The sequence below is a fragment of the Artibeus jamaicensis genome, unplaced genomic scaffold (assembly GCF_021234435.1).
Source record: "Artibeus jamaicensis isolate MK-2021 breed Jamaican fruit bat unplaced genomic scaffold, CSHL_Jam_final contig_585, whole genome shotgun sequence".
NCBI classification, from domain to species: domain Eukaryota; kingdom Metazoa; phylum Chordata; class Mammalia; order Chiroptera; family Phyllostomidae; genus Artibeus; species Artibeus jamaicensis.
In genome coordinates, this window is record NW_026521894.1 from 13,967,022 (window position 1) to 13,991,528 (window position 24,507).

The 24,507-nt window shown below is 46.4% G+C and overlaps 1 protein-coding gene and 1 long non-coding RNA gene across 2 annotated transcripts in view; one reads left to right on the forward strand and one right to left on the reverse strand.

Annotated features, from left to right (window-relative positions):
- ENDOD1 (endonuclease domain containing 1) overlaps nt 1-12,791 on the forward strand; it is a 36,258-nt gene extending 23,467 nt beyond the window's left edge. The window contains exon 2 of the mRNA XM_037163436.2: nt 9,139-12,791. Coding sequence (XP_037019331.2) covers nt 9,139-10,341 — 1,203 coding nt within the window. The 3' untranslated portion in view covers nt 10,342-12,791. The remainder of the gene's footprint in view (nt 1-9,138) is intronic.
- Nucleotides 12,792-13,403: 612 nt separating this feature from the next.
- On the reverse strand, nt 13,404-23,668 carry LOC128628187 (uncharacterized). The gene is made up of 3 exons (XR_008392515.1): nt 23,577-23,668; nt 14,082-14,220; nt 13,404-13,492 (listed from the first exon to the last, which is right to left on the reverse strand). It is a non-coding gene; the product is annotated as an uncharacterized LOC128628187 (long non-coding RNA).
- Nucleotides 23,669-24,507: the final 839 nt, after the last annotated feature.

Sequence of the window (24,507 nt, forward strand, 5' to 3'; positions counted from 1 at the left end):
GTCCCCCTCCTGCCCTCAGAGGGGCCGCCCTGTGGCTGTCTCACCCCGAGCTGTGCGCTGCTGAGGGCACCTGGCGAGCAGCTTGGGAGTCTAGGAAGCTGGGCGCGAGCTTTGGCTGTGACACGTATCGGATGACCTTGCACATGTCACTGATCCGAGTTTTAATTTTCCTGTGTGTGTGGTGATAACGGTGCGCACCTGGTCGGATTAGGTGACGAGTAAGTGGGCTGCGGGAGTGCCGTTTGTAGTCATGTGCAAACCTGCTCTGTAATTTTTGCCGTGTCTGAGTACTGCCTTTACTTCTGTTTACTTGAAATTGGCCTTTACACTGATTTTAAATCAACTCCCTGGAAAACCAATTTAGTATTGTCCTAAATAATAAGAATATCCAGGAAATCATGTATATAAAATGCTGGTCCTATTTGCCTAGGACACATTAAACATAACTCTACAGCAATTAAAATAAAAACATTCGTTTGTGTACTCTCATTATTCTGGGTACCATGGGCCTGCACGCACTGCAGCGAGAACCTTTCTCGTGAGTCTCCCACCACAGTGCCTGGGCCACGGGGAGGGTGTGAGCAGGCCGAGTCTTCACTGTTCGCAGCCTCCATGGAGAACTCCTTATCTGTCGTTCCCACCTTGCTTCTGCGTCCAAACTCCAGCTCTGAATGTCCAACTGCTATAAAATATTTTTGCTGCTCAGTTTAGTTTCATTTAAAGGTCAGCCTGTTTACTTTTCCTTCACGGCCCCTCATTTCCTTGTGACCTCAACTCTGGCCCTTGCCATCATCTGTCAGTTTCCAGGGACCCGCCCAGATGAGCTGCTTCCTTCCGGAGTCCTGCACGTGTCCTTCCCTTTCCATTCCCTCCTCTGCCTCTGTGGTCCAGGCTTCCTGCCCAGTGCAGCAGGTGTGTCTCCCTGGAACTACACATTCCTAGTGATACTCTGGTCCTTGGATGCATCAGGGAATTTCCACTGTGTCCAGGTAAAGGCCAAATTTGGAAGCATAGCACTGAAAGTGCCCAGCAGCTGAACGGAGCAGCAGTGCGTTATAGCTGCTGAGGTCACACTGTGTGGGTTTGTGACCTCGGCTACGCTCACTGACAGTGTGACTCGGGGCAGGTTTCTCAGTGTCTGAGGCTTGATTTTTCCTTCTGTAAAGAAAAGTAGCAGAGATGCTGTTTGGATTAAAGAACATACATCAGGTAGAGCTCTTACCCTGGTGCCTAGAACGCAGAGAGTGCTCAGTAAGTAGTAGTTAGAATTATTCTGCCATTAGGCACCTGTATATCAGGTCACCTATAATCTGGTCCCCTGCTCGCCTTCCCAATTAAGCTATTCACTGTTCTTTGCTCGGAATCCTGGTTTCACAGGTTACTCGTCTCTGCCCCCAAGCCTTTGTGCAGAAGTCTTGTTTAGCCTTATTGACCTTTCTATTTCTCTAAATTTATCAAAGTCTTACACATCCTTCTAATCCCACCTCAGCTTTTGTTTTCTCCAAGAAGCTCTTTTTTGACTGCACTCACCGTGCCCTTCCTTCCTCGGAAACGTGATTGTTCCTTTCTCTTTATACTGTTTAATATTTGGCACTTAACACAAACTGCATGACACTGCTGTTTTTTCTTGATTTCCAGGGTGACTTCATATGCATCTATGTCTTGTTTTCCTAAGTAGATGGTGAGTTTCTTGAGGTGAAGGCCTATTTTGAGGCACATAAAGCACAAAAGGTCCCCAGCCCTGGGCCTGGACTTCCCGAGTTCATACCCTGATGCTGGTGCTCACTCACTGTGTGGCCTTGAGCAAGTTACTTAATCTTGATGTGACTCAGTTTCTTCACCTGTCAACAGGTGCTAATAATAGTAGGACCTAGTTTTGTGAGTTTAAACGAGTCAGTACTTAGCACAGCCACTGACTGATTTAATACAGGTAAAGTTCTCAGAATAGCACCCGGCATAAATGGCTCAGTAAATGTTTGTTGTTGTTCTTATTAAAACCAGTCCTGATGCTTTCTCCCACAGCTCCAGTCACAAAAATATACGCTTATAAATATTATAAATTACTGTATTTTTCAGACTATAAAACAAACTTTTTACCACATTTTTTGCTTCAAGAATTTTCCCATTTTTCTCCTCTAAAACCTGGGCCATCTTATGGTGTGGACCCCAGACACACCTGGGTTTTAGAGGAGGAAAATAGGGTGAAGATTTTTGAAGCAAAATGATAAAGTACATCTTATAATCAGAAAAAATACAGTAATAAATATTGTTGAATGACCGCATATTTTCCCTCCAGGACTGCTTTTCAATTTTCTACTAGTCTAATTTTTTTTACATGCATATTAGCAGGAAAACTGAAAGTCTCCTTTTATTTAATTCCAAAGCAAAAAAAAAAAAAAAAGAAAGAAATCCCATGGGTTTAAGTGGCTTTTAATGTCTGGTAGAAGGAAACAGACCAGCTCGTTGAGAGAGACTATTTTTTTCTTGGTACTAAATTTGAAAGGAATTTATTATAAGTTTATTTATGGGGCAGGATGCTGGGAGAGGGGGGAGCTCATTCTTCTAAAACCTACTTAACATGTTATGATTGGGAAAAAAAAGTTTCCATTAAACACAAGAACAGTATCAAATTACTCTGGCAACCCAGGGGGACTAGGTCAGCAGGGAGGAGGATTACACAGAGAGATCTTTGTACCTGCCCCTACTTCAGAGATTCTGCTGGGAAACCAAAGAGCAAGATTAAGGGTGCATTCAAAAGGGCAAGTGTAGCCCAGAAACTGTAGTCTAAAATTACCTCTTACATCACAGGTGCCTTTTTGTCTTTAGGGAGCAGTGATGTCGGTAATTTACTGTAATTGCAACAACCAGATCACTACACTGTGTCTGTAGAGAGCGTGGAAAAATACATCTGCCCTTTATGTGACACCGTACCAAAGAATATGTTAGATTTTTTAAATCAACTAATTGTACTACTTTTAATAGTTTCCTGTACATGAATGAGGTGTTTCAGCTACACACACACTTCGATGTTCCTTCAGAAAGTGGGAGCCTACCAAGACATGTGGGTTGCAGAGTTAAATAGGGGTGGTGACGATGGGAAGCTGTCATAGTGATTTTATGTAGATTTGCAGGTGATTTTTTAGCAAAAGATAATAAAACATTAGTTATCTTGGGATCAGAAGAAAGCTTTGTCATAGTTTAGGAACTGGTGTTAAGGTAAGGAGCGGGAACAGGCGGTTCTGTTTGTGGGGGTCAGTTAAGAGACTGTTACAAGGCCTTGGGAAGTAATATGTTTTATAATTGATATGGTGATGTGACTTCATAGTGTAATAGCTAAGTTTTTGAATGAATCTAGAGTTGTAGAAATAAAACCAATGGGAATAAACTTCAGGAAGACAGAAATACCTATAAATGAACAGACAAAAATGATAGTAATAGATAATGCAAAGAAATTGATAACTGCAAACAGAATCAGGTTGTTTGTGGGCTGGTTGCTGTAATTTAGGAAAAGGGTGCGGAGTCCCTGGGTCCGGTTTTTAGTGAGAAACTTTTAGGCTCTAAAGTTCTTGACACAATCAAGTAAACGTGTTGAAAAGTACTATTGTGCTTACACCAAACACTTATCAGGATGTGATCTAAATAGGAAAAAAAAAAAGAGATTTAAGCAAAGTAAATGTATAATGAGTTATAAAAGAAACGAAGGCGTACTTTAGGAAAATCTTTTTAAACCTGAGACAATGAGGAAAACAAAATGCCCGGACAGATATGGAATCTCTCTCCTCCCACTGCACTCAAGTATGATGTTTAACAAAACTAAAAATATATGTTTATTTACTTAAATTCGTATCTTAGCAACAAAGTAAGACATTTTCAGGTGCCAGAAACACGTGAGAAACCCATGGCCAAAGCTACAAATGGGAAGCCACACGATGCTGGGGCTCTCACCTGGGAGGGCACAGGAGTCAAGGTCACACGCCCTGTTCAGGATGTGCAACTTGAACTCGGTCTCTCCAGTAAAGCTGAAAGCTGGGAAATTGCTGCAGTCCTGGTGAACCAACAGAACATTATCTGCAAGTCGTTGAAGGAAGTAGCTGCCCGCCCATGTCAGATGCCTAGAAGTAAGTCTAGAGCCATCATCTGTCTTTTATATGGGTCCAAATTTGCCCTGATTTCTCCTTGTGGAAACCCTGAGCTGAAAAGTAACTCAGATAGTAGTTCAGAATTATTGAACTCTTCAGGGCTCTGGCAGAGGCAATCACAAAAGTAACCCTATTAAATGTGATTGTTTTTTTCAACAAAACAGCACTGATCTCTTTAGGAAAACAAACTTACCAACAAAAATTGAAAAGCACTTAATATACCCACCACCTTGAAACTACCGGATGAAATAAAACAAAGCTACTAAAATAAACTGAAAAACCAAATAAAATAGAGAAATTTTAAACAAACTTTAAGATAAACCTGTTTAAATTATGGAAAGATAAAAGTGAATTTCACAAGAAAAAATAATCAAGAAGAATTTAAAATGGAACTAAATATAAATGCTAGAAAAGAAAAAGAGTCATTGAGGTAAAAAACAAAAATCTCAACAAAACTAGAAGACTAGACACAGCTAAAGACAGAGCTAGCAAAGTGGAAGATATATCTGAGGGACTCATCTAGGATACAATGTAGAGAGTTAATGAGATATAAAATATTTTAAAAAAGACACAGAAGGGATAGAAAGAGGTTTTGATGTATATCTAATCGGATCCACAAAGAACAGAATAAAGGGTTTCTGGAGGATCAACAGGTCATCTTATAAGATATCCTTTGTTATTTTTGTCTGAGAGTAATATTGGATTAGATAAACCTATCTAATTTATTTTTTATTTCTTCTTTTAATTTTGGCTAGAGTTATTCACACTGATTTAGTGCATTGAACGAAGGTTATGACTAGACAAGCCAAACCTAGAGTGCCTGACACTTCCACGGCCTCTGCTTGTGGGGACGCCCTGTGTGGACCACCGGAGGTGTCCCCGGCACCTATCCGTGGCTCATCGAACAGGGGTGAGCCTGCAACTCCACAGGCTTGTCTCGACATGGCCTGTATGAAAAGTTGCGCTGAGCACATAGGATTCTGTCTCTTGAACATTTGAAGTAGGAAATTAAGTAACAGAAGTAACTAAAGCTGCAGGTTAATCATATGGTCCATGGCTAGGGAGGCCAGGGGGCTCCATGTTCAAGCTCAAGTGATGATGAAACAGACAGTAAGTCAGCAGAAGCCATGAAGTAGGAAAGAGCTATGCAGAAAGAAGGAGGTGAAGAAGCGAAGATGGAGAGATAGAAAAAGTCCAACAGGTCCAATGTGGTGAAATGATGGCAGTCAATAATGTTGATTTAGTCTCAACCACAGACTCTTGGTGCCAAAATCCCCTAGAGGTGCCTGGAATCCATTTTGGTTCTGGCAATGCCAAGCTACACTGCAGTTTTGGGTCTTCCGGAGCCTATTGGTTTTACTTCTCTTGGCTTCTGTGCCTTTGTATCTATCCTTCCAGCGAACCATCCTTATAAGAGGTAACACAAATGAGTCTTCATTCATTGGAAGTCTTAAGGAGCACACTAGAAAGTCTGAAGGTGACCGCGGCTGTATGGAGTCCCCTTTCTAACTGTTCAGCTCCATCCCATGGAGTGGGAGCAGAGGAGGTTGTCTGGCGAGGGGGCTGATTTTACAGTTTTTGTCCAAGAACTTTTCCTGTGCTTGCTGTTCTCTGCTATCCCTGCTGGTATAGAGGGGAAGAAGGGAGTAGCCAAGTGAGGCGCTAACAGGAGCATGTGGGCCAGACAGCTGACCGGTTTCCAGGGGTAACCGTGGTCTGCGCACTGCCCTGGCCAGCTGCCCTCTGCCGGTGCCGCCACACTGTTAGACGGTGCAGCCAGTGGCTCGGCTGCCGTGTGCCCCGGGCAAAGGTGAAAGGAGTCGTGCAGGTGCAGGCAGCCTTTTACCTTCTCCTTTCTGCTCTCTCTTCAGCCTGGGGCTGCAACACCGGGGCTCGGATGTCAGCTTCTCTCCCTGAAACCTTGGGGGACTTCATTTATTCTATGACACACGCAGAAAAGGAGAGTACAGATAGTGCAGCATTGTTTTTCCTGCTCGTGATAGAGAAAACTGGTATAACAGTGCCCATGAAGATCAGGGAAGGATATATGCTTTCGGAATAAAAAGACTGTTCTAAGTTCAAATCCTGTTCCTGCTAATTATTGGGTGATTTTCAAAAGTCACATCATCTTTCTGTGTCATAGTTTCCCCACCTATAAAATAAGGTAAAAAATACCTTGCATATCATGTTACATTGAAAACAATTATTTCGTCGTTAAATTATTTAGTGGTCCCTGACCCCCGCAACTCATCGCTATGTAGGTGCAGTGTGCAGGCATTCTGTCTTGATCTCCAACGTTATATTCTATCTTGTCATCAACCCATAGAGCCAAGTTTGGAGATCATAAGAATATAGTGACCATGCATATGGGGTTCTGTAAAAGCAAGAACAAAGGAAGGGAAGGTGTGTTCTCTCTGCCTGTGTATCCACAGCACCTAGTGTAGTTAGTTACTCCTTTGCCCAGGGAGGCCCAGGGCAGGGAGTGCACAGAGCGCATTGGAGAGGCAGGCCCTGACCTTCCCAGCAACCTCGGTGCCATCCCGGCCCATTTCCCTCGGACCTATGAAGTGTGGGCAGAAAAGGTTTAACCTGGTTTGCCAGATGTTCAGTCATAGCAGAAATTTGAAGCCCCGTGAACCTAACTGGCCTGAGCGGATGCAGAAGCAACCAGCTAAGTCTCCTCCGACCTTGGCAGCTGAGAGACCATGTTCTAAACCTTGGGATGAAATCAACACACGGGCTTGGTTTCAGCCTCACAGAATATTATCTTTTTCACACACATACACATAACCGCCTTTCTCTGTCTCTCTCACCCACTTACCTCCTTTCCTTCCCCCCTTTATCCCTCCCCTTTTGCTTCTCTCTCTTTTGCTCCTTCCCCTTCCTCATCCAAGAGTCTCCTCTCTGCTCATGTCCCAGGCCTGTCATCTATCCCTGCAGCCAGTTTCATCTCTGGGTGGCCCCAGGGCTGAAAACACACCAGCGCGCTGCCTATGCTGCCACAGGGCTACCAGTTCGAAAACAAGCGCCGGACTTTCCCCAGAGGGGATCCAAAAGTTGTGCGCTGAATGCAGACAGAATGCCTGGGGACCATGGAAACACACACCTTGAAATCGCCGACCTTACACTCAGGGCTCCACAATCTTGGCTCTGCTGTACCTTGAGCTCATGATTCAGGAATGAGGCTGATATTTCCATGTGGTATATCTTTCATCCATAGGAGAACAGCAGCAGAAGCTTTACAAAATGAATGAGCTGCTTATCTCTGTGCTCTGGGGATCTGGTGGGAGTGGAGAACATCTGGGAACCTTGCTGATTCCAGGACTGGGGGAAGGGGTGGGACAGCCTGGAAGGGTGAGGCCCTGGGGTAATCCGTAGACTTCAGGAGTTAATCCTGCTTTCTCATCAGTTTGCTCCCCACTGCCCCTGCTGTCCCTGCCCGTAACTCCCGGGAGCCTGCCCCCCCCCCCCCCCCCCCCGTTCGCCGTGGTAAAGAAACGCATTGCTGGCTTCCCTCCGGACACGAGGGACACCAGCGTTCATTCACATGGCTTCGACTTCCTTGGGTTTAGTAGGCAGCACCAACTCTAGGACATCAGTTACTAAGAATTTATTTATTTTAACTTGTTTCTTTTTTGCTTGTTTCCTTTTGAAAGTAACATGTAATATAAATAATTTGTGGGACGATGTTGGTAGGAGAGGTGCAGGGAGAAAAACAGCAGAGGGGAAAATCTCCAGCATCCCCAGGAATCACACAACCATTGCAGGCAGTTGCCTGGGTTTCCTTCCAAAGTCTTTCTTGACTATTTTTAGACTTTAAACATTGTTTTTATTTAATTTTATATCCTGCCTTTCCCTTTCCACATTATAGCAGACATTTCCCCACCATTTCAAATTCTTCATAACTACTGTCCAGGGCTTTTCAATGGTTTTTAGATATTTGATTGATAGATATAACATCTCCTACTTAACTTTCCTTGTTTTTGAAGATTGTGAGTCAGTTCGGGTTCCTGCTTTTAGGCCCGGTCTGCCGTGATGACTACCTCTGGGCATAAAGTGAGCTCGTGTTTTGAGATTCTATGGTGATCGGTCCATGGCTGGGTCCTGTGGGAAATACACAGGGCCCCAGCTGTCAAGGGATTGACGGTCTCGTTTGAGGGGTGAAAACAGAGTTCCAGGTCAGCGCTGAGTTCTCTCCTTTTGTTCTCTCAGATTGGTAAAGTGAAGGAATGTATCATACTGCCAACTGAAAGAAAAAAGAAAAAGAAAAACCAAGATTATACACACACGCACACACACACACACACAAATACTCACGGGGGGGGGCGGCAAAAGTAGGTTTGCTGGTATGTTATTGGGACATCTGTAGACTGACCTAGACAGAAAAGTAATTGGCAATAATAGCCAATGTCATGAGAAGATCAAGTTCAAACAGCAATTGGTGAAATTTGAATTTTAGTTTAGCTTGGTAAGTATCTGGTAACTGACAGTAGCTGCATGTTTCCCCTTACTTGATTTAGAAGCTATGATTAGAGTTGATTTTTTCATATAACCCAAAGTATATAAACATTTATTAAGAGTGCATTCATTAAATTGCAGCCAATGTTGGTGGCTGGTCATCTGAATTGTAGTTCTGATTTTTGGGGCCTGTTGAGATCTGCTTTCACCTCGTTTTCATTTTTGCAATCAGTTTGAATCTCATGGAAAAATATTCCAAAGGAGAGCTGTGAAATTCATAAAACCTCAGCAGGTTGAAAGTGGATGTTGTGATGTTGTATGTGTGCAACGGGGTGTCACTGCAGAGCAGGGGTGGAGGATGCAGAGTGTGAGATAGGAAACATGTTCGAAAGATGCTTTCAAACACCAGGCCCGGGAGATATCAGAATAAAGTGTGCATGCACCAGGAAGCCAGGCCCTTCCAAACCCAAGTGCAGGGTAATTCAAAGACACGCTCTCGGCTGTGCTCTGGTGCATCTGAACACTCCCTCTCTTCTTTCAGATTGATGACCCCAACAGTGACCTTGAGGAGGTGATGAATGAGGCCGATGCCATCACCACTGTGAGCAACCTGGGAAGCAAGCAAGCCTTGAGCTCCGATTACCTGGATTCGGATTATCAGAGAGGACAGCTGTACCCATTCTCCCTCGGCAGTGACTTCCACACAGCCATGTTCGCTCTCACAAACGCAGCTCCCATGACCCCGACCTTCCAGGAGCGGTGGTACATGAATCTCAATGGCCTGATGGACCAGGCCCTGACCCCACAGTGTGGCAGTGGGGATGACCTCTATATCATCACCGGTGCCGTGCCATCAGACAGCAAAGTCAAAGACAGAGTGACCGTCCCTGAGCTTGTTTGGCTGGCGGCCTGTTGTGCTGTCCCTGGAGGCGGCTGGGCCATGGGCTTTGTCAAGTACACCAGGGATGGTGCTGTCATAGAAGATGTGATGGTGAAAGAACTCGAGAAACTGCTTCCGTTTAACCCTCAATTGTTCCAGAACAACTGTGGTGAAGCGGAACAGGACACAGAGAAAATGAAAAAAATCCTAGAAATGGTCAACCACGTCCAGGATGAAGAGCGAATGGTGCAATCTAAGGAGAGCGCTGGTCCTCTCTCCGCCACGCGGAGCAAGAGGTCTGCGCTGCTGCCTCCAGATGCACCTGAGGAGAGGAGCAGCGTTTTGGGGAGACTCATAGGCTTCGTCGCTACCCCATTCATCAAGCTTTTCCAATTAATTTGTTATCTTGTGGTGGGAATTCTGAAGAGCATCGTGCATTTCCTGTGGTATGTCACCAAGCAGGCGGTTAATGGCATAGAAAGTTGCCTGTACCGTCTAGGATCAGCCACTGTCTCGTACTTCTTGGCCATCGGGGAAGAGTTGGCAAGCATCCCCTGGAAGGTACTCAAAGTCATAGTCAAAATCATCAGGGCCCTTCTCCGGATCCTTTGTTGTCTGCTGAAGGTTATTTGCCGCATTCTGGGCATCCCGGTCCGAGTCCTTGTGGACGTGGCCACTTTCCCCGTGTACACCATGAGCGCCATTCCGGTCGTGTGCAGGGACATTGCGGTGGGCCTTGGCGGCGCCATCTCTCTGCTCTTTGACACTGCTTTTGGCACGGTGGGTGGCCTGTTCCAGGTTGCTTTCAGCCTTTGCCAGCGAATTGGCTACATGATTACTTTTGACAGTTCTGGGGAGTTATAGAACTCGAAAAACTAATAGTGACCAGTCACATTTGATTTTTTTTTAAATAGAGAAGGCTGGAATACTTTGTCTGTATGATGGATTTCTGCTCACTATCAATTATCATTATATTTTGGCCTTTCCTGGGGATGTCTATATGTTTTTGCAAAGGAAGATGGTATATACCTTAGACTTAAACCTGAAGAAGTGTTCAAGGTAGGGTTATGTGTAGGTCATCTGATGTGAAATGGGCAGACTTCTAAAATGGTTACGTTCTCTGAAGCAGATGACCACTTGAGACATTCTGGTGTTCAGGTGTGATGATTAAAAATTATAGAAGGGAAGGATTAGAAAGAGGACAGCTTTAAACCAAAGGGTTTTTGAGACGATGAGAAGGAATCTCATTCCTCCTATTACTCTCTGATACTCAAGGTAAAACCAATATAAATATTCTTAGCCAATTTACCTTTTGCTTCTCTTTCTCCTCGACTCAGCTGACCTTGGTGAAGTTCAGACTTGCTTCGCTCTTGAAATAACTTTCTTAGGGTGTAGAATCTGCTATATCCTTTAGCTTTGCACAGCTCCCAAGGACATTTAAGACATTTGTCTCCAAAGTTGAATTTTGCTGCATTTTTCTTGTATGTAATGATAAGCGTTTTATGCCAAACATGGCATAACACATTTTGAATGCCAGGGCAAAGATTGGTTGCCCCTTGAACAGTGTAGTACAGTCTTCTTGGGTGTAAATGAGAGGGCACAAGGGTGCGAGCCCAGCTCTGAGTGGACGCTGTAAGGCCCAGGATGTCCCTAGCCAAGCTGGATTCACTTGAAATATATCAAATCTGTGGCTGACAAGATTGAGCTTAAACACCTACATGTTAAGCTAATATGAAAATTCACACTCTGCAACTTACTAGATAAGTCTTTCTTATCCATTGAGCAGATGCCCAACACAGTAAAGCACTCTGACTTCTGTCCTTAAATTATTGTTTCAGTATAAATGTATAGAAAGGAGCCGCAGAACAAAAACTATTCTAGCCATCTGGAGAGTGTATATATGTTTAAACTTGATTAAGAGTTATATCTTAGGCAGTTATTTTTATACTGTGTTGGAGGCCTGAAAACATAACTCTCCCATCAATGCAAATTTGATTCGAGAGCTAATTCCCCATGTTTTGATCAAACATTTGTCATTTAAAACCTGGCACTGAATGCGGTAAGAAAAGGAAGCAGAATCTCCCAAAGTTTGTTCCACCCTCCGCAGCTGAGAAAGAACAGTCCGGGTTTTTCTGAGTGTTCTAAAGAGCCACCGTGAGGTTAGAAAGCAAGGTCTCAGGGGTGGGGGAGCAGGCCACCATTCATCTGAAAGACAGATGCAGGAACTCGGGGCCCAGGAAAGCAACAGAAGAGAACGGTGGGTCAACTATTTGCTTCGGGTTGGGGGATGAGAAACATTAATGTAGTGAGAGGTACATTTTGCAGAAAAGTAATTGAATTGGCCGAAAGTAGAAGGGCAGCTGGCAAGCCGGCATCCTGATCAGTTTGTGATACAAGGTCGGGGAGTCTGAGGCCACACTGGCCCACGACGGGGAGCCGTGGAGTGAATTTAAGAGTCTTAGGCAGTGTTCCACCAACGCTTCTGTCTGTGAGCACTACCACCTGGAGTCAGGCTTCCCTCCGTCTGAGCAGCGTGAAGGTACGCGGAGGGTGAGGGCACTGATGGGTCAAGCATCTGCCAGAGTCTCTGTCAAGCAAAGACAGAGAATCTTAGAAGTGACCAGAGAGACAGTCCGGCCACACCTTCATTCCACGAGGAACCTGAGCCACAAGGAGGCAGGCTGAAGTGTCTCATGGCTGCCTGACGGCATGGCCGGAGCCCGGAGCTTTTGCACGTGGGGCCACATCACACCTGGGATGGCAGCTCTGCGGTGCAAGTCATTCCGGTCAGCTGCCTGCCTGGACCGAGGACGGGTTTTCTCCACCATCCATCAAACAGACTAATCGGTTGGACTTGGTCCATGTGATGACACTGTTAGCCATCCGTGCACAACATCACACGTAGCGCCTCCCACAGACTCTGTACTCGCACCTGTACATATCCGCAAACCGAAAGGCCCGGAGAGGCCCCGTGGCAGCTCGAGCCCCTTGGCACCGTGCAAGGAGCAGGCATCCAGACTGTTCTTGAGAGCCATTTGGAAGTGTCTTCTTGTTCACTGCTTTTTGTTGAGTGTCTTATTTATTTATTCTTGTGTGGCCTTTTTTGAACTCTGGGAAGGGATAATAAAGCCAAAAATAAATCCTTAAGTTTAGGCGGCTGAGGCTGTCTGCCCTGAACCACCCTGGGGCTGTGCCTCTGGCTCACGGGCCCAGTGGCCCAGCAGGTGGCTGGAGGGCTGGGCTGCTGCCTGTAGTGAGCTACTTTGGGTTTCAAGGCGGGAGTTTGGGTTGATAAACGCCATCTGTGGCTTGGAGATTTTTCTGTGGCTCTGTTGTATTCTCAGGCTCTCGGGGAAGGGAAGTCAGTCAACTCTTTCACTATGAAGCCCGTTTTCTCGGGTGTGGACTAGCCACACTTGCAGACACTGCAGACACTCCGTTGTGCCTTCTGAATGTTGGCTTTTCACTCTGCATTAACACTTCCAGCTAAATGCAGACTAGAGCGAGAGCTGGGGGAAGGAACTAGAGGGAAGCGCTCCTCATTCATTCAGTCCTTCATCTGTCCCATATGGATTTGAACATCAGGGTTGCAGAGATAAACACATGGACCCCGTCCTCAAGCTCAGAGCCTAGTGGGGAGACGTCATGGTGCAGCTGAGACGTGTGACACATCGTAGTGCGTGCTGCAGGGAAGGGACTGACCAGCAGCCCGCTCCCTGGTGCACGGGAGGGGAAGCCCACAGAGCCGTGGAGATTCAGGAAGCCCTTAGAGACGGTGTGACGAGTCAGTTTGGCATTTCCAGGCTACGTGCAGTGCTGTGCACCTTGCAACACTCACTAAAGTCATTGTCAGCAGCTCATTAGCCATTTTGTTACATGTCTGAACGGGGAGGATTCTACTGGTTGAAATGAGGTTTGGGAATTATCTGTGATTTTAATTTTTTCCCATTTTCTTCTTGAGCCATTCAAGCAGTTTCAACTTACATCTGGATTTTTTTTTTTTAAATTTTGAATCCTACATGGGAAAACATAAAGAAGGTGAGATCAGTGAAACTTTTCAGTGTTGTTTTTCTGAGAAGCTATTTGGGATAGCAAATATCTGTGGTATGTCCTTCGTAAATAAGCACCAAAGGCATATTGCTTCACTGATCTGAATTACAAAGGAAATGACAGAGACGCTCAATTATTTGCGTATGCATTAGGAAGCTCCCTCGGTGTCAGAAATAATGAGCAGTCTGTGCAGGGGCACTGTCTCCTCCCCAGCCTTCGGTAGCGCCCTCTCTGGGTGGAGCTGGAAGTAATCCTTGGCTGCCTTTCCAGGGTGGCCAGGCTCATATATGCAACTGTCTTGTTCAGCATTTCCTATAAGCTCCCCACACACGCAATTTTTAGAATTACACTATGAGCAATACAGCGTGTTACTGCTTGCCTTTCATAAATGGGTTCTCGGATTTCACATTGTCTCTTTTTTTGTAGATATTTTTCCCGCAGATCTTGGCCTGATTTCTAACAATTACCCTCCGAACCAATTACAGCTGACCCTTGAACGGTGCATGTGTGGACTGTGTGGGTTTACCGATATGCAGATTTCTGAGAATAAATACCTGTACTGTTTGTGTCCCACCACCAGGAGTCTGCGGGCGTGGCGGGCTGACTGCGTGCGTTGTTCTACATCATTTCCCGCAGGGAGCCGGAGCCTCTACAGCTTTTAGTATTTGCACAGAGTCCTGGACACAGTCATCTCTGGGTACAAAGGGACAGCTTAAGTTTGGGGGGAGTCAAAAGTTACACATGGATTTTCCACTGTGTGGGGGTCAGCACCATTAGACCCAGCATTGTTCAAGGGCCAGCTGTGTTTTTTTCAATCCTCACCCAAGGATATGTTTATTAGTTTTAGAGAAAAGGAGAGAGAGAACAAAACATCAATGTAATGACAGAGACATATTGATCGGTTGCCTCCCATATGCAACCTGAGCAGGAATTGAACCTGCAATCTGGTGGCTGTCCCAACGAACCAAGCCATCCATCCAGCCAAAGGTCAACTGTACTGTTAAGCTTAAAATTCCACAAAGAAAGTGCACATGAGCACTTGTTGTTTATTGTGTTGAGTGTGTGGGAGCACCCAGGGAGATGCTCTCAGGAGATGGGTTAAGGTTGACCCCTGGGCCCTGTACTAGAGCAACGACCCACCTGCCTGCTCCCCCCCCCCCATTTACTAGGTACAGTCTCCAAGAGGCCCTGCCTGTCGTCCTCAGTGCCACCTTTGGGGGGTGTCATCCAGTCCGTAACACCCACATCCAAAGCAGACACTGACAACACGTTTTGGCTTTGCAGACTTGAGTATGCTATAAGCCCGTGTTCTATCTCTGAAGACTGCATAATAATTTCTTTAAGTAAGAGATTATTTTTATAAAGAAGAACCCATCCTAGTCAGATGAACCGAAAGATGACTTTGATGATTAAGAAATAATAAGAGGTCCATCTATTTCCTGTGTCCTGACTTGGGACCACTGGTTCAAACACTGAGGGTGAAGCTGATGGATGCTCAGAGCTCGTGGACTTGGCTCCCGAACCACCCTCTTCATTGGCAAGTTCCACCCTCTCCTCCTGCCCTCCCGGCCTCCCGGCTGGGCATCTCCTCTCTGCCTCCCACTCCAAACGATGCATGCATCCTGTGCCTCCCAGGTTTGTAAGATTTGACCCTTCGGCACTTGGTTGCTTCCTTTGTCTTGAAACAATCACACTCCAGAAAGACCACTTTTCCAACCCAGAACCCCTTCCCTGTGGGCAGCGGCACAGGCAGGCCCAGCCAGACAGGTCCTCTCTGCTGAGAACATCAAATACAAACAGGAGGCTTCGGGGTGGTGCGGGAGAAGTTTACACAGGTAACAAGGGGAGTTTGGCCCATACAACCACTCAGAGTTAAACTTCACATGATTTTAAAAGTATGGAAAAATGTAATTCCTGCTGAATGAAAAGGGCTTTTAGAAAATGTAGAATAACGTGGTGACGGCAGGGGAAGGGGCTGTAGATGTTTTGCACCCCATTAAGATTCTCACGGACATCGGTAGGCCCTTCCTGAAGACAAGTGTGATGTTGGACACTCCTTGCCCATCTGGAAAAATTTAGGTTTCCTTTTCATCTGAAGTGGACAGACTGAGCCGTACAGACCCCGAGTGTGCAGGAGTCCTAGCACCCACAGGGACCCGTTGTGTCTTCCCGAGCACTGCGTGGGCCCAGCATGTCGGAGGGTCATCCGCCGTCCTCTGGACGCTGACCGCCGGAGACCAGGGTTTCCGTCCTCTTTCCCCAGGGAGGGCTCGGCTCCCTTTTGGGTAGGAAAAGGCTATACTCACTGAGATAGGCCAATATTCAGTAAAAAAACAAAATAGATTTTTAAAACTTTATGAGTGCAAAGAGAAGTTCCCTCCAGCACTTATATTAATCAATACTGCTCTGACTTGGAAGGTCGCTGTAAATAACCAGCCCTCAGACGCTATGGGTACAGGCCAGGCCAGGCCCTGACCAGAGCCTTTGGTATTTCTGGCGTCTTTGGAAGGAAAATGAAGTTCAAAATCAATAAATTCTGCACAAAAGTGTTTCTATGAGGAGCTATGGTATAAGGTTTGGGGTTATTTGTTCTTAAGCCCGCCCTCTGGGGCTCTGCAGGTGGGGTTCACATCTTCATTTTCTATCATACTTTGGGGAAAGGCACCAAACCGCTGTGGATTCCTTCTGTGGAAAATGTGGATAACAAAAGTATCAACCTCATGGGTTTTTGTAAGGGTCCAATGAGACAATATGCTTTGTAAAGTATCCTAGAAATATGGAGATATATTATTATAAGAGGCCCGGGATTGGTTCTATTTCCTTTAAAATTATTGCATGATCCCCTTTTAAGAAGGTAAATAGATGTAAATGAAAATTAAAGCAGTTATTCAGAGCCATTTACATTTACATTCACACACACACACAAAAAAATGGGCTTGATGGTTAATGTTGAACATTATGCTCTGGGAAGGTTTTGAACTGAAGATCCTCGGAATTCTGCCTTTTATCCCGAAGTCCTATTTTCTTAAAACTCAATAAACCCGCTCTTCAGTACACGGCTCAGCACCCACCTCGTACCTCTTTGCTTCCCTCCCGCGTGAGTCAGCCGAATCCCTAAAACAATAGGCATTGAATAGAAGACACTGGATGAGTCATAAAGCAGTAGGAGCTGAACAAGAAGCAGTTGCCAGAGAGTGAGGAGTCCCAGGGAGCCTCCAAGAGCTGGCAGGAGCTGCCTGTGACTCTCCTGGCAGCCAGCAAACTGCAGGCCAGCCCAAGCCTGCCACCGAGTCATCCGTCCCCAAGCACACCAGGCAGCGGGCGGCTCCTGGATTACGTGTCTGAAGGTTCTCCTGAGTGTGTTTCCTCAAGGTATGCATTGATTAGACAAATCCAGGTGTGTTCTGTGCCCTGGACTCAGCAGTAAACTTGCAGGGCAGTGGAAGTTCCAGAGATGAGGATTCAGCAGTCTGGTCAAAGGGGAGGGTGCCCCGGGACACGCAAGACCTGACCGAGTTCACTGCCGTCGGGTTACGGCACCTTTTCTGGATGTCGTCATTGGTGTATTTGCAGATCAGGACCGCTGTTAGGGTCTGCCAAATTGCAAGTAATAAATCTTTGCTTTTCAACAAGTACTTTTATATGATCGAGACACGGAGATTCTGATCAAGTTTTGTCAAATTATCTCTCTTATTTGAGGGTTACCAAAAGTCAGAGAAATCCCCTGAGACATTGTCAAGAAGGACAGTGAACCACCATCATCCACATCATCATCGTCATTGTCATTACTATTAGCATTCCTTCCCAGACTTGCCAAATTAGTTGGCAGGGTTATCCTTAGGTGGTAACCAACCTGAGAGCATTTAAGAAATATCCTGCCCTGGCTGGGTTGCTCAGATGGTTGGAGAGTCATCCCAGTGCAGGAGGTTGTGGGTTCAATCCTTGGTAGAGACACATTTAAGAATCAACCAAAAGAGAGAGAGAGAGAGAGGTACCTTAACATTCCTTACTCCCAAATAACTCCCGCAGCAGTCTGCAGTGCTGCTAGAAATCTCAGCCTTTGGCTCTCTTCCCTTAAATTCTGTTTCCAATGAAAATACAAATAGTCCCAGGCAAGTCAGTACATTGTGTCAATACTAACTTAGAATAAATGGTTTTATGGAATCCTTCCCAGTAGCTGGAACAACACACAGAAATAGTTTTGATAGGTGAGAGGGGTGGTGGGAAGCACCGTGCGAGGGTCAGGGGGTCCGTCCCAGACCAGCTTCCCACAGGGCCGCAGCCATAGCCAGGCGAGCCCGTTAATGTGGGGGCCAAGACACAGCCAGCTGCCCCCTAAGAAATAACGCCAAAAACCGTTCTCTGCATGTCAGTTATTCTCTGCCCTGCAATGGACCAAAGTGGAAATACACGCCTGAAAGAAGTAACAAGGGTGTTGGCCCGTTGCACTCCTAAACGGCGGTGTGCTAGTTAATGAACAGCCAGCTTTGCAGGGGTGAGAATAAACCCTGATTCGTAGTGTTTGCCAATTTCTGTAGTGTAAACACTCCCCCCAGGGCTGGTTCCAAGCTGCCAGTGTGATGTCACTGAAAGCAGAGTCAGGGAGAGGGACGCACAATGTGCACTCCTGAGCCGAAGGGGTTGGGGGCCACTGTGCCGCACCACGACCTGGTAACCCCACTGAGTGCAGTGAGATTTATATGGAAAAAAATGTTTCCAGCAGAAAAGGTGTGGATCAGCCACAGTGCAGCACAGGCAGAAAAATCACTCAGACACACTCTGGCTGTGCACATATGAGTGCTATCCAAGAGAGAAAAGGGCTTGGGACTTGAACTATGATTATTTTCAATTCTAAAGGCTATATTTCCTGCCTTGTCTAATGATTGTATCAGGTTATTTTTAGCTCAATGTCATTAAACCTCAATTTACCTAATGCCTTTTTTCAGTCCTATTCTTCTATCATGACCTGCCTTCCTCTGTTGGCTTACTTTCTGACTAGAGTATGGCGAACTCGTAGATTTCAAACCCTGGACAATGCTTTGTCACAGCAAATTTTAACAAAGTAGCTTTTGATTATGTTTTGGTTTTGTATGTAGCTTCAGAACATAATGTATCAATATTAAGACACTAATAGAACCCCAGCTGGTATGGCTCAGTGGATTGAGCACAGTCCTGCAAGCCAAAGGGTCACCAGTTTGATTCCCAGTCTGGGCACATGCCCAGGTTGCAAGAGGCAAACCACACATTGCTGTTTCTCTCCCTCTCTTTCTCCTTCCCTCCCTCTTCTCTAAAAATAAATAAATAAAATCTTTAAGAAAAGATACCAATAGAAGTGTTTCCGTCTATACATCGCCTCTGTTTTTCAGTGTAAATTAATTAAATACCACTGTGCTGTGAAGCATCCTCGTGTGAATCTTTTTTTCCCCCTAAATCACATAACTTCTCAAAGCTCATCAGCGCCCACAGCTGTGCGTTCAAATCTGAGACAACCTCTCAGGCTGTGGTGGCGAATGGACACAGAGAGTTCTGCGCAGTGCCGGCTCGCCTCCCGGAAACCCCACTGCCGTGTTTCCACCTCTCCTCTCAAGGCTCATTTCCCAACCAGGTAACCTCTATCCATGAGTCACATATTACAGGATGTGTCGAAAATGGATGGAAACCCATCAGCTCCCATTGTATTTCGAGACGGTGAAATGTGTTTGTCAGGATTCCTTTGGTTGCATGCAACAGAAACCCCTTTTAAAGACAAGCTAGTCTAGTTCCGAATTTCCTGGATCTTGTTGTAACAAAAGCTTATTGATACCCGGGACTCACGGGATGACAAGATTCTGTCCCACTCTGTGTTGTCTTCACTCCGCCCTGGAGTCGAGGGTCTTGGTTTATACAGCCAGGAGCAAGGTCACAGGCAGCTCTGGATATTTCCCCCACGGCCTCATATCCAGAGAGGGTGGAAAGCCCTGTTAGCTCTGCCTAAGAAAATTCCCAGGAAGTTTTCTTTTTCTCTTCTCTTCTTTTCCTCTTCCCTTTCCTCCCAAATGAGTACAGTCCATCCTGGGCCAAGCACTGTGGCCAGGAAGGTGCGGCAACACAAGTGGCCCAGCCTTGGCCGTGGACGGATGTCATGGGAAAGACAGAGGAGGGGCTTCCAGGTAGACGGCTCCAAGAGTGCCTCACAGACTCACGGCTTGACTTAGGACATATAATGGTGCCATCTACAGATATAAGGAGCCTTATCATTTATAAAGCTATTTCGCCTTTATCAGTGGACTACATCTAAGCCAGATACTTTAGTTTTTAACTTCTCTTTAAAAAACAGGCCAAGTACTCCCCATGCCCTTGTCGGGCAGCTGTTTGCAGGAGGACGCTGTTGCTTCCTGCGGGAGAATGAGGACGAGGGGCTGCAGATCACGATGGGCAGCAAAGGCTTCTGGGTGGCCTGGCCCACAGCAGGCTGTGGTTCAGACCAGAGGACGTGCAGCAGTCTTAGTGAAAGACGGAGATCAGTTGCTTGTAGCCTCCACCCTACACGCCAAGGTTGTGGGCTTGATCCCTGGTCAGGACACATACAAGAAGCAGCCAACAAATGCACAAATAAGTGGAGCAACAACTTGATCTTTTTCTCTATCTCTGTCTTCCTCTCTCATCTCTTTTTGGAAAAAAAAAAGGGAAGAAGAAAGAAGGGAGGAGGGAAGGAAGGAAGAAATGAGAAAAGAAAGAAAAGAAAAAGAGAGGCCACAGGACGCTGCGGCAGGGCAGCCAGGTGCGACGTGCCTTCCACAGCTGCGCGGGGAAGCTGCAGCGGCGGCAGCTGTGCGTGGGCGAGCTCCCCGTGTTCCAGCACCTCCCAGGTTGGAGAGTGACTTCATCCAGATCAGCTAAAGAAAAGTGGGCGATGGGCACACAGTGTGCAAATGGTCCCTGTGGGCATCACATCCACCCGCCCTGACCTCACAATACCTGTCATGCTGCTGGTGCAACCGGCTATCAATGTACAGTTGGTGCCAATCATGACCGACCCACCAGGGGAAGGGGACCCAAGTCAGCCAAGAGCTTGGAGCTGACCAGGCTGCTTCCTTTGCAAAGGTTTGCAAAGTTGTCCACCTACAGTCAGAAAAAAACAGCTCCACGTGAAGCTGGCCACTGGCTGCTCTTTTTTACCTACAATTATGCTGCCCTTCAGACGCAAAAATATCTGTTTGCACACTGGGAAGACCTGGTGTTCTCCCTGAGACCACCAGTGGAGGCTTACAGCGATGCCCAGGCTGTACCAGCTTGTGACGTCCTGGGCACACCCGTGCTGGAGGCAGGACAGGAGGAACCCAGCAGTGAGCGTTGGCAGAGACTCTCAGCCAAAGGGGGTCCAAGTGCTTCGGAAGAGCAACCGAAGGCTCTTCTTGGGCTGACCGGGGAACGTTCCATGTGGAAGGGCTCAGGCCAGAGGAGCCACACTGGGGAGTTCCCAAGTGCTTCTGAATATCCAAGGTCCCTTAGATGCCAGCGCCTCTAACCCCATCCCCAATGTTGTAATGCTGTCCACAGCATCAGGATGGCCACAATTGTGTATGGGTGGTTTTGCATCTTGCAATTTTCCTTGCTCTATGAGCAACCCAATCTCTCTTGCTCCCTTCAACTTTGAGGCCCGTTTAAGCCACTGTCCAGAGACTGTCTAGTAAGTCTTCTAGTGCATTGGTCTGCAGAGATGAAACTGCATCAGCTAAAGAACCTATCCTCAAGGAACTCACGGTCAAGTAGACCCTCAGATCGATCAGTTCATCAGGTGTCTTTGCCTCTTTGTTTACTTACATGTTCCCAGAACCCTGAGACCCTGGAAAATTATTCATTTGTTACTACGTTGTGAAGAGTGAGATGGATGAAAAGTGCTTAGCCTGTTGCTGGCCACATGCAATGTGCTTCCTAAATAGCCTCCATTATGCAGCGGTGTTGTGAGCCATCCTGCCCTGCCTCCTGACTCGCCCCCCTGCAGGCTGCTGAGTTGGGGGTGTGAGGTCCAGCTGCAGGTCCGTGATACTGTTGCGAGTGCTCACATCCTGCAGCCCCTTGAACCATGTTCTTGCCCAGAAAAGCAAGTTGAGACTGCTCTCCGCAGGGCTCCAACTCCAAGCGGTTGGGCTGGACAAAGAAGATAAGGCAACCGATCTGATTGTTCACACACCTCTCTCTCCAGCACACCTCCACAAGGGCTGAATTTCAGAATTACTCACTATGAGAAGTTAGACATTGTTTAGGGAGTTCTCCACATGCTAACTTATGGAAGGACATGATATTGCTTTTTTTTTAAAAGGATGAGTAAGAACAATGTTGGGGGTTGACTTTCACTAAGTCAGTGGAAAGAGCAAAGAAGAAATCAATAAAGAGAAACTATATCTATCCTCCCTGAGACAGTGTTTTGAATATAATGAAAATGCAGCCAATCAGTAAAGACACTCCAGCATCTATTTTGATTCTTTTTAATTATTGAAAAAAGTAAGTAGAGGTTATCCCTGGAAACTGTTGTATCCCCCGCTTCATCACACAAATAGTCTTTCCCTCGAGTGGGCATCCCGGTGAGAGAGAGACTTTATCCTCCTCGCCCGAGTCGACGGTGCACAGCGTCCCCAGCTCCCCGACAAGAGGTCCCTGTTGTCCCTGGAAAGTTCCTCTCCCTCTGCCCATGTGAAGCGCTGCCCCTCCCCCACCAGGTTTTTTTTCTTCCGATTTTCTGTATTTTTCTCCATAGGAAAGTTTGGGTGATTTTGTATAGAGGATGCCTAATCTCTGGAGCTGATTAAACAGATTCTCTCCCCTTTGCCATGGTACAACTACATGATAGCAACAAAAATATGATAAATTGTAAATAAAAGATCCCCGTACTGGGGCCCTGGCTGGTGTAGCTCAGTGGATTGAGCACAGCCTGCGAACCAGAGGATTGTGGTTCAATTCCCAGTCAGGGCACATGCCCGGGTTGCAGGCCAGTTCCCTGCAGGCCAGTTCCCAGCAGGGGACACATGAAAGGCAACCATACATTGATGTTTCTCTCCCTCTCTCCTTCCCCTCTAAAGATAAATTAAAAAAATCTTGAAAAAAAAGATCCCTGTACTGTGTTTATATAAACTACAGTTGCAGTCATGTAGGGAAACAATACAAACAAATAAGTGATACTATTTTTAAATAAGGAGGAAGGGAATGAGGAGAAGGGATGTGACTTAGGGTGAAAGGCAAACTGTGAGGCAGTGAAGCAGCCGGGCCCTGCCCCTGACGCCTGGGAGTGAGGGAGGCTGGGGACAAGGGTCCAATTCGGGGGCTGCGTCTCTGCTCTGGGGGGTCGTAGTTTTGCTCTGTTTCTCAAGCGTAGAAGACGAGAGCTTTCTCGAATGTGACACAGAACTTAAGTGCACCATTTAAAACCAAAGTCCTTGCCCTTAGATCCGTATGAAGCTCATGGTGTGGAAAACAATTTTGAAGATCGTTTTCAGAAACCGTAAAACGTGACTGTGCCTGGGAAACAGCGACGGCTCATCGGTTGGCTCAGGAACTACTTTGCTGACCTGAACTCAAAGTGAACTTTTAGGGGGTTTTAAAAAACTGGTTTCATCCACCAATTAAAATCTCAGCCTGTTAAAATCATAGTGTTGCTTGCGAAGCTTGAGAGAAAGCTTATGCTGGTAGTTTTCTGTGCTGCCGTTGTTTGAAATGAACCTGAATTAAAGGAATCTTTGGCATTTTTTTTAAACCCACATATAATGGGATGCATTTTTTGGCTGTTGTTTTCTTTTCTCACTTTTTTTTGATTGCTCTAGGAGCTGAGGTTCCAGTGATGGGCAAGACCCGGGCACTGCCCTCAAAGAGCCTGCGGGCCAGTGTCCAAGCACCAGGCAAAGCCCACCTTCCATCCCAAGGGTCAGCTTGAGTGGAGATGGGTGAGTGGATGTGTAAATAGCCAGCTTCAGGATATGGAGCAAGAAGGCAAAGGACCCAAGAACTCCCACTCAAAATACAAGTTGGTACACGGAGAATATACGCTAGAGTTGGCCAACAGTGAGACAACTCACCCCATGGGATGCGGGGGAAACGTGTCCCCCTTCTCCGAGGATCTTGCGCTGCGCAGAAACTGCCCGCGTGTCTGCCCCGGTACTGGACTGTGTCCCAGTCACAGCACTACCCAGCCTTACTGTCCACCACCTTCCTGGCACAGAGTAGGGTTAATGAATAATGGTTGGATTAAACAAACATTCAAAAAGGAATGTCCCCGCTGGGTGAGAGGTTGAGCTAGAAGAATTCCAGGGTTCTCTGCTACTCAGAGATTTCATGACCATGTAGAGAGCCTGGCATGTGACAGGTGCTCCCTAAATACGGAATCAAACAATGCCTGCTTAGGATTGGGGTTATTTGTACTCGTGCTTTGTCTCCCCTTACAATTAGCTCACCCTTTTCAATAAGTGTAGTAATATTTACTGAGTATTTTGTTAATCAATTTGTATGCGTTATCTGATTTAACTTTCACAACAACCCTAGGAGATAGTGTGTTTGTTTCTATTGCTGCATGTATAACAAACCGCCATAGAACTTGACGGCTCATAACAACAGTTTATCCCTGTCTGTCACGGCTTGTAGGCTGACTGTGCTCAGTGGGGCCATTCTCATGGGGTTGTAGTCAGATGTTGGCCGGAGCCACAGGCATCCGAAGGCCCAGAGGGGCTGGCCATTTCAGACGGCGCACGCCCTTGGCTGACCGCTCTTGCTGGCTGTTAGGCAGACACCTGCCTCATGGCCTCTCCAAAGCTTGTGTTTTTCCACAGCATGGTGGCTGAGTTGCAGCAGAAAACACTACAAGAGACCCAGGCAGAATGATTAGCCTCATGGACTGGCTTTGAAAGTTCCAGAACTTTGCTTCTATTTGTGCTATGGTCAAGCAAGTCATTGAGGCCAGTCCAGTTACGAGGGGACAGGAATTAGACTTTATCTATTGGTGGAGGAATGCAA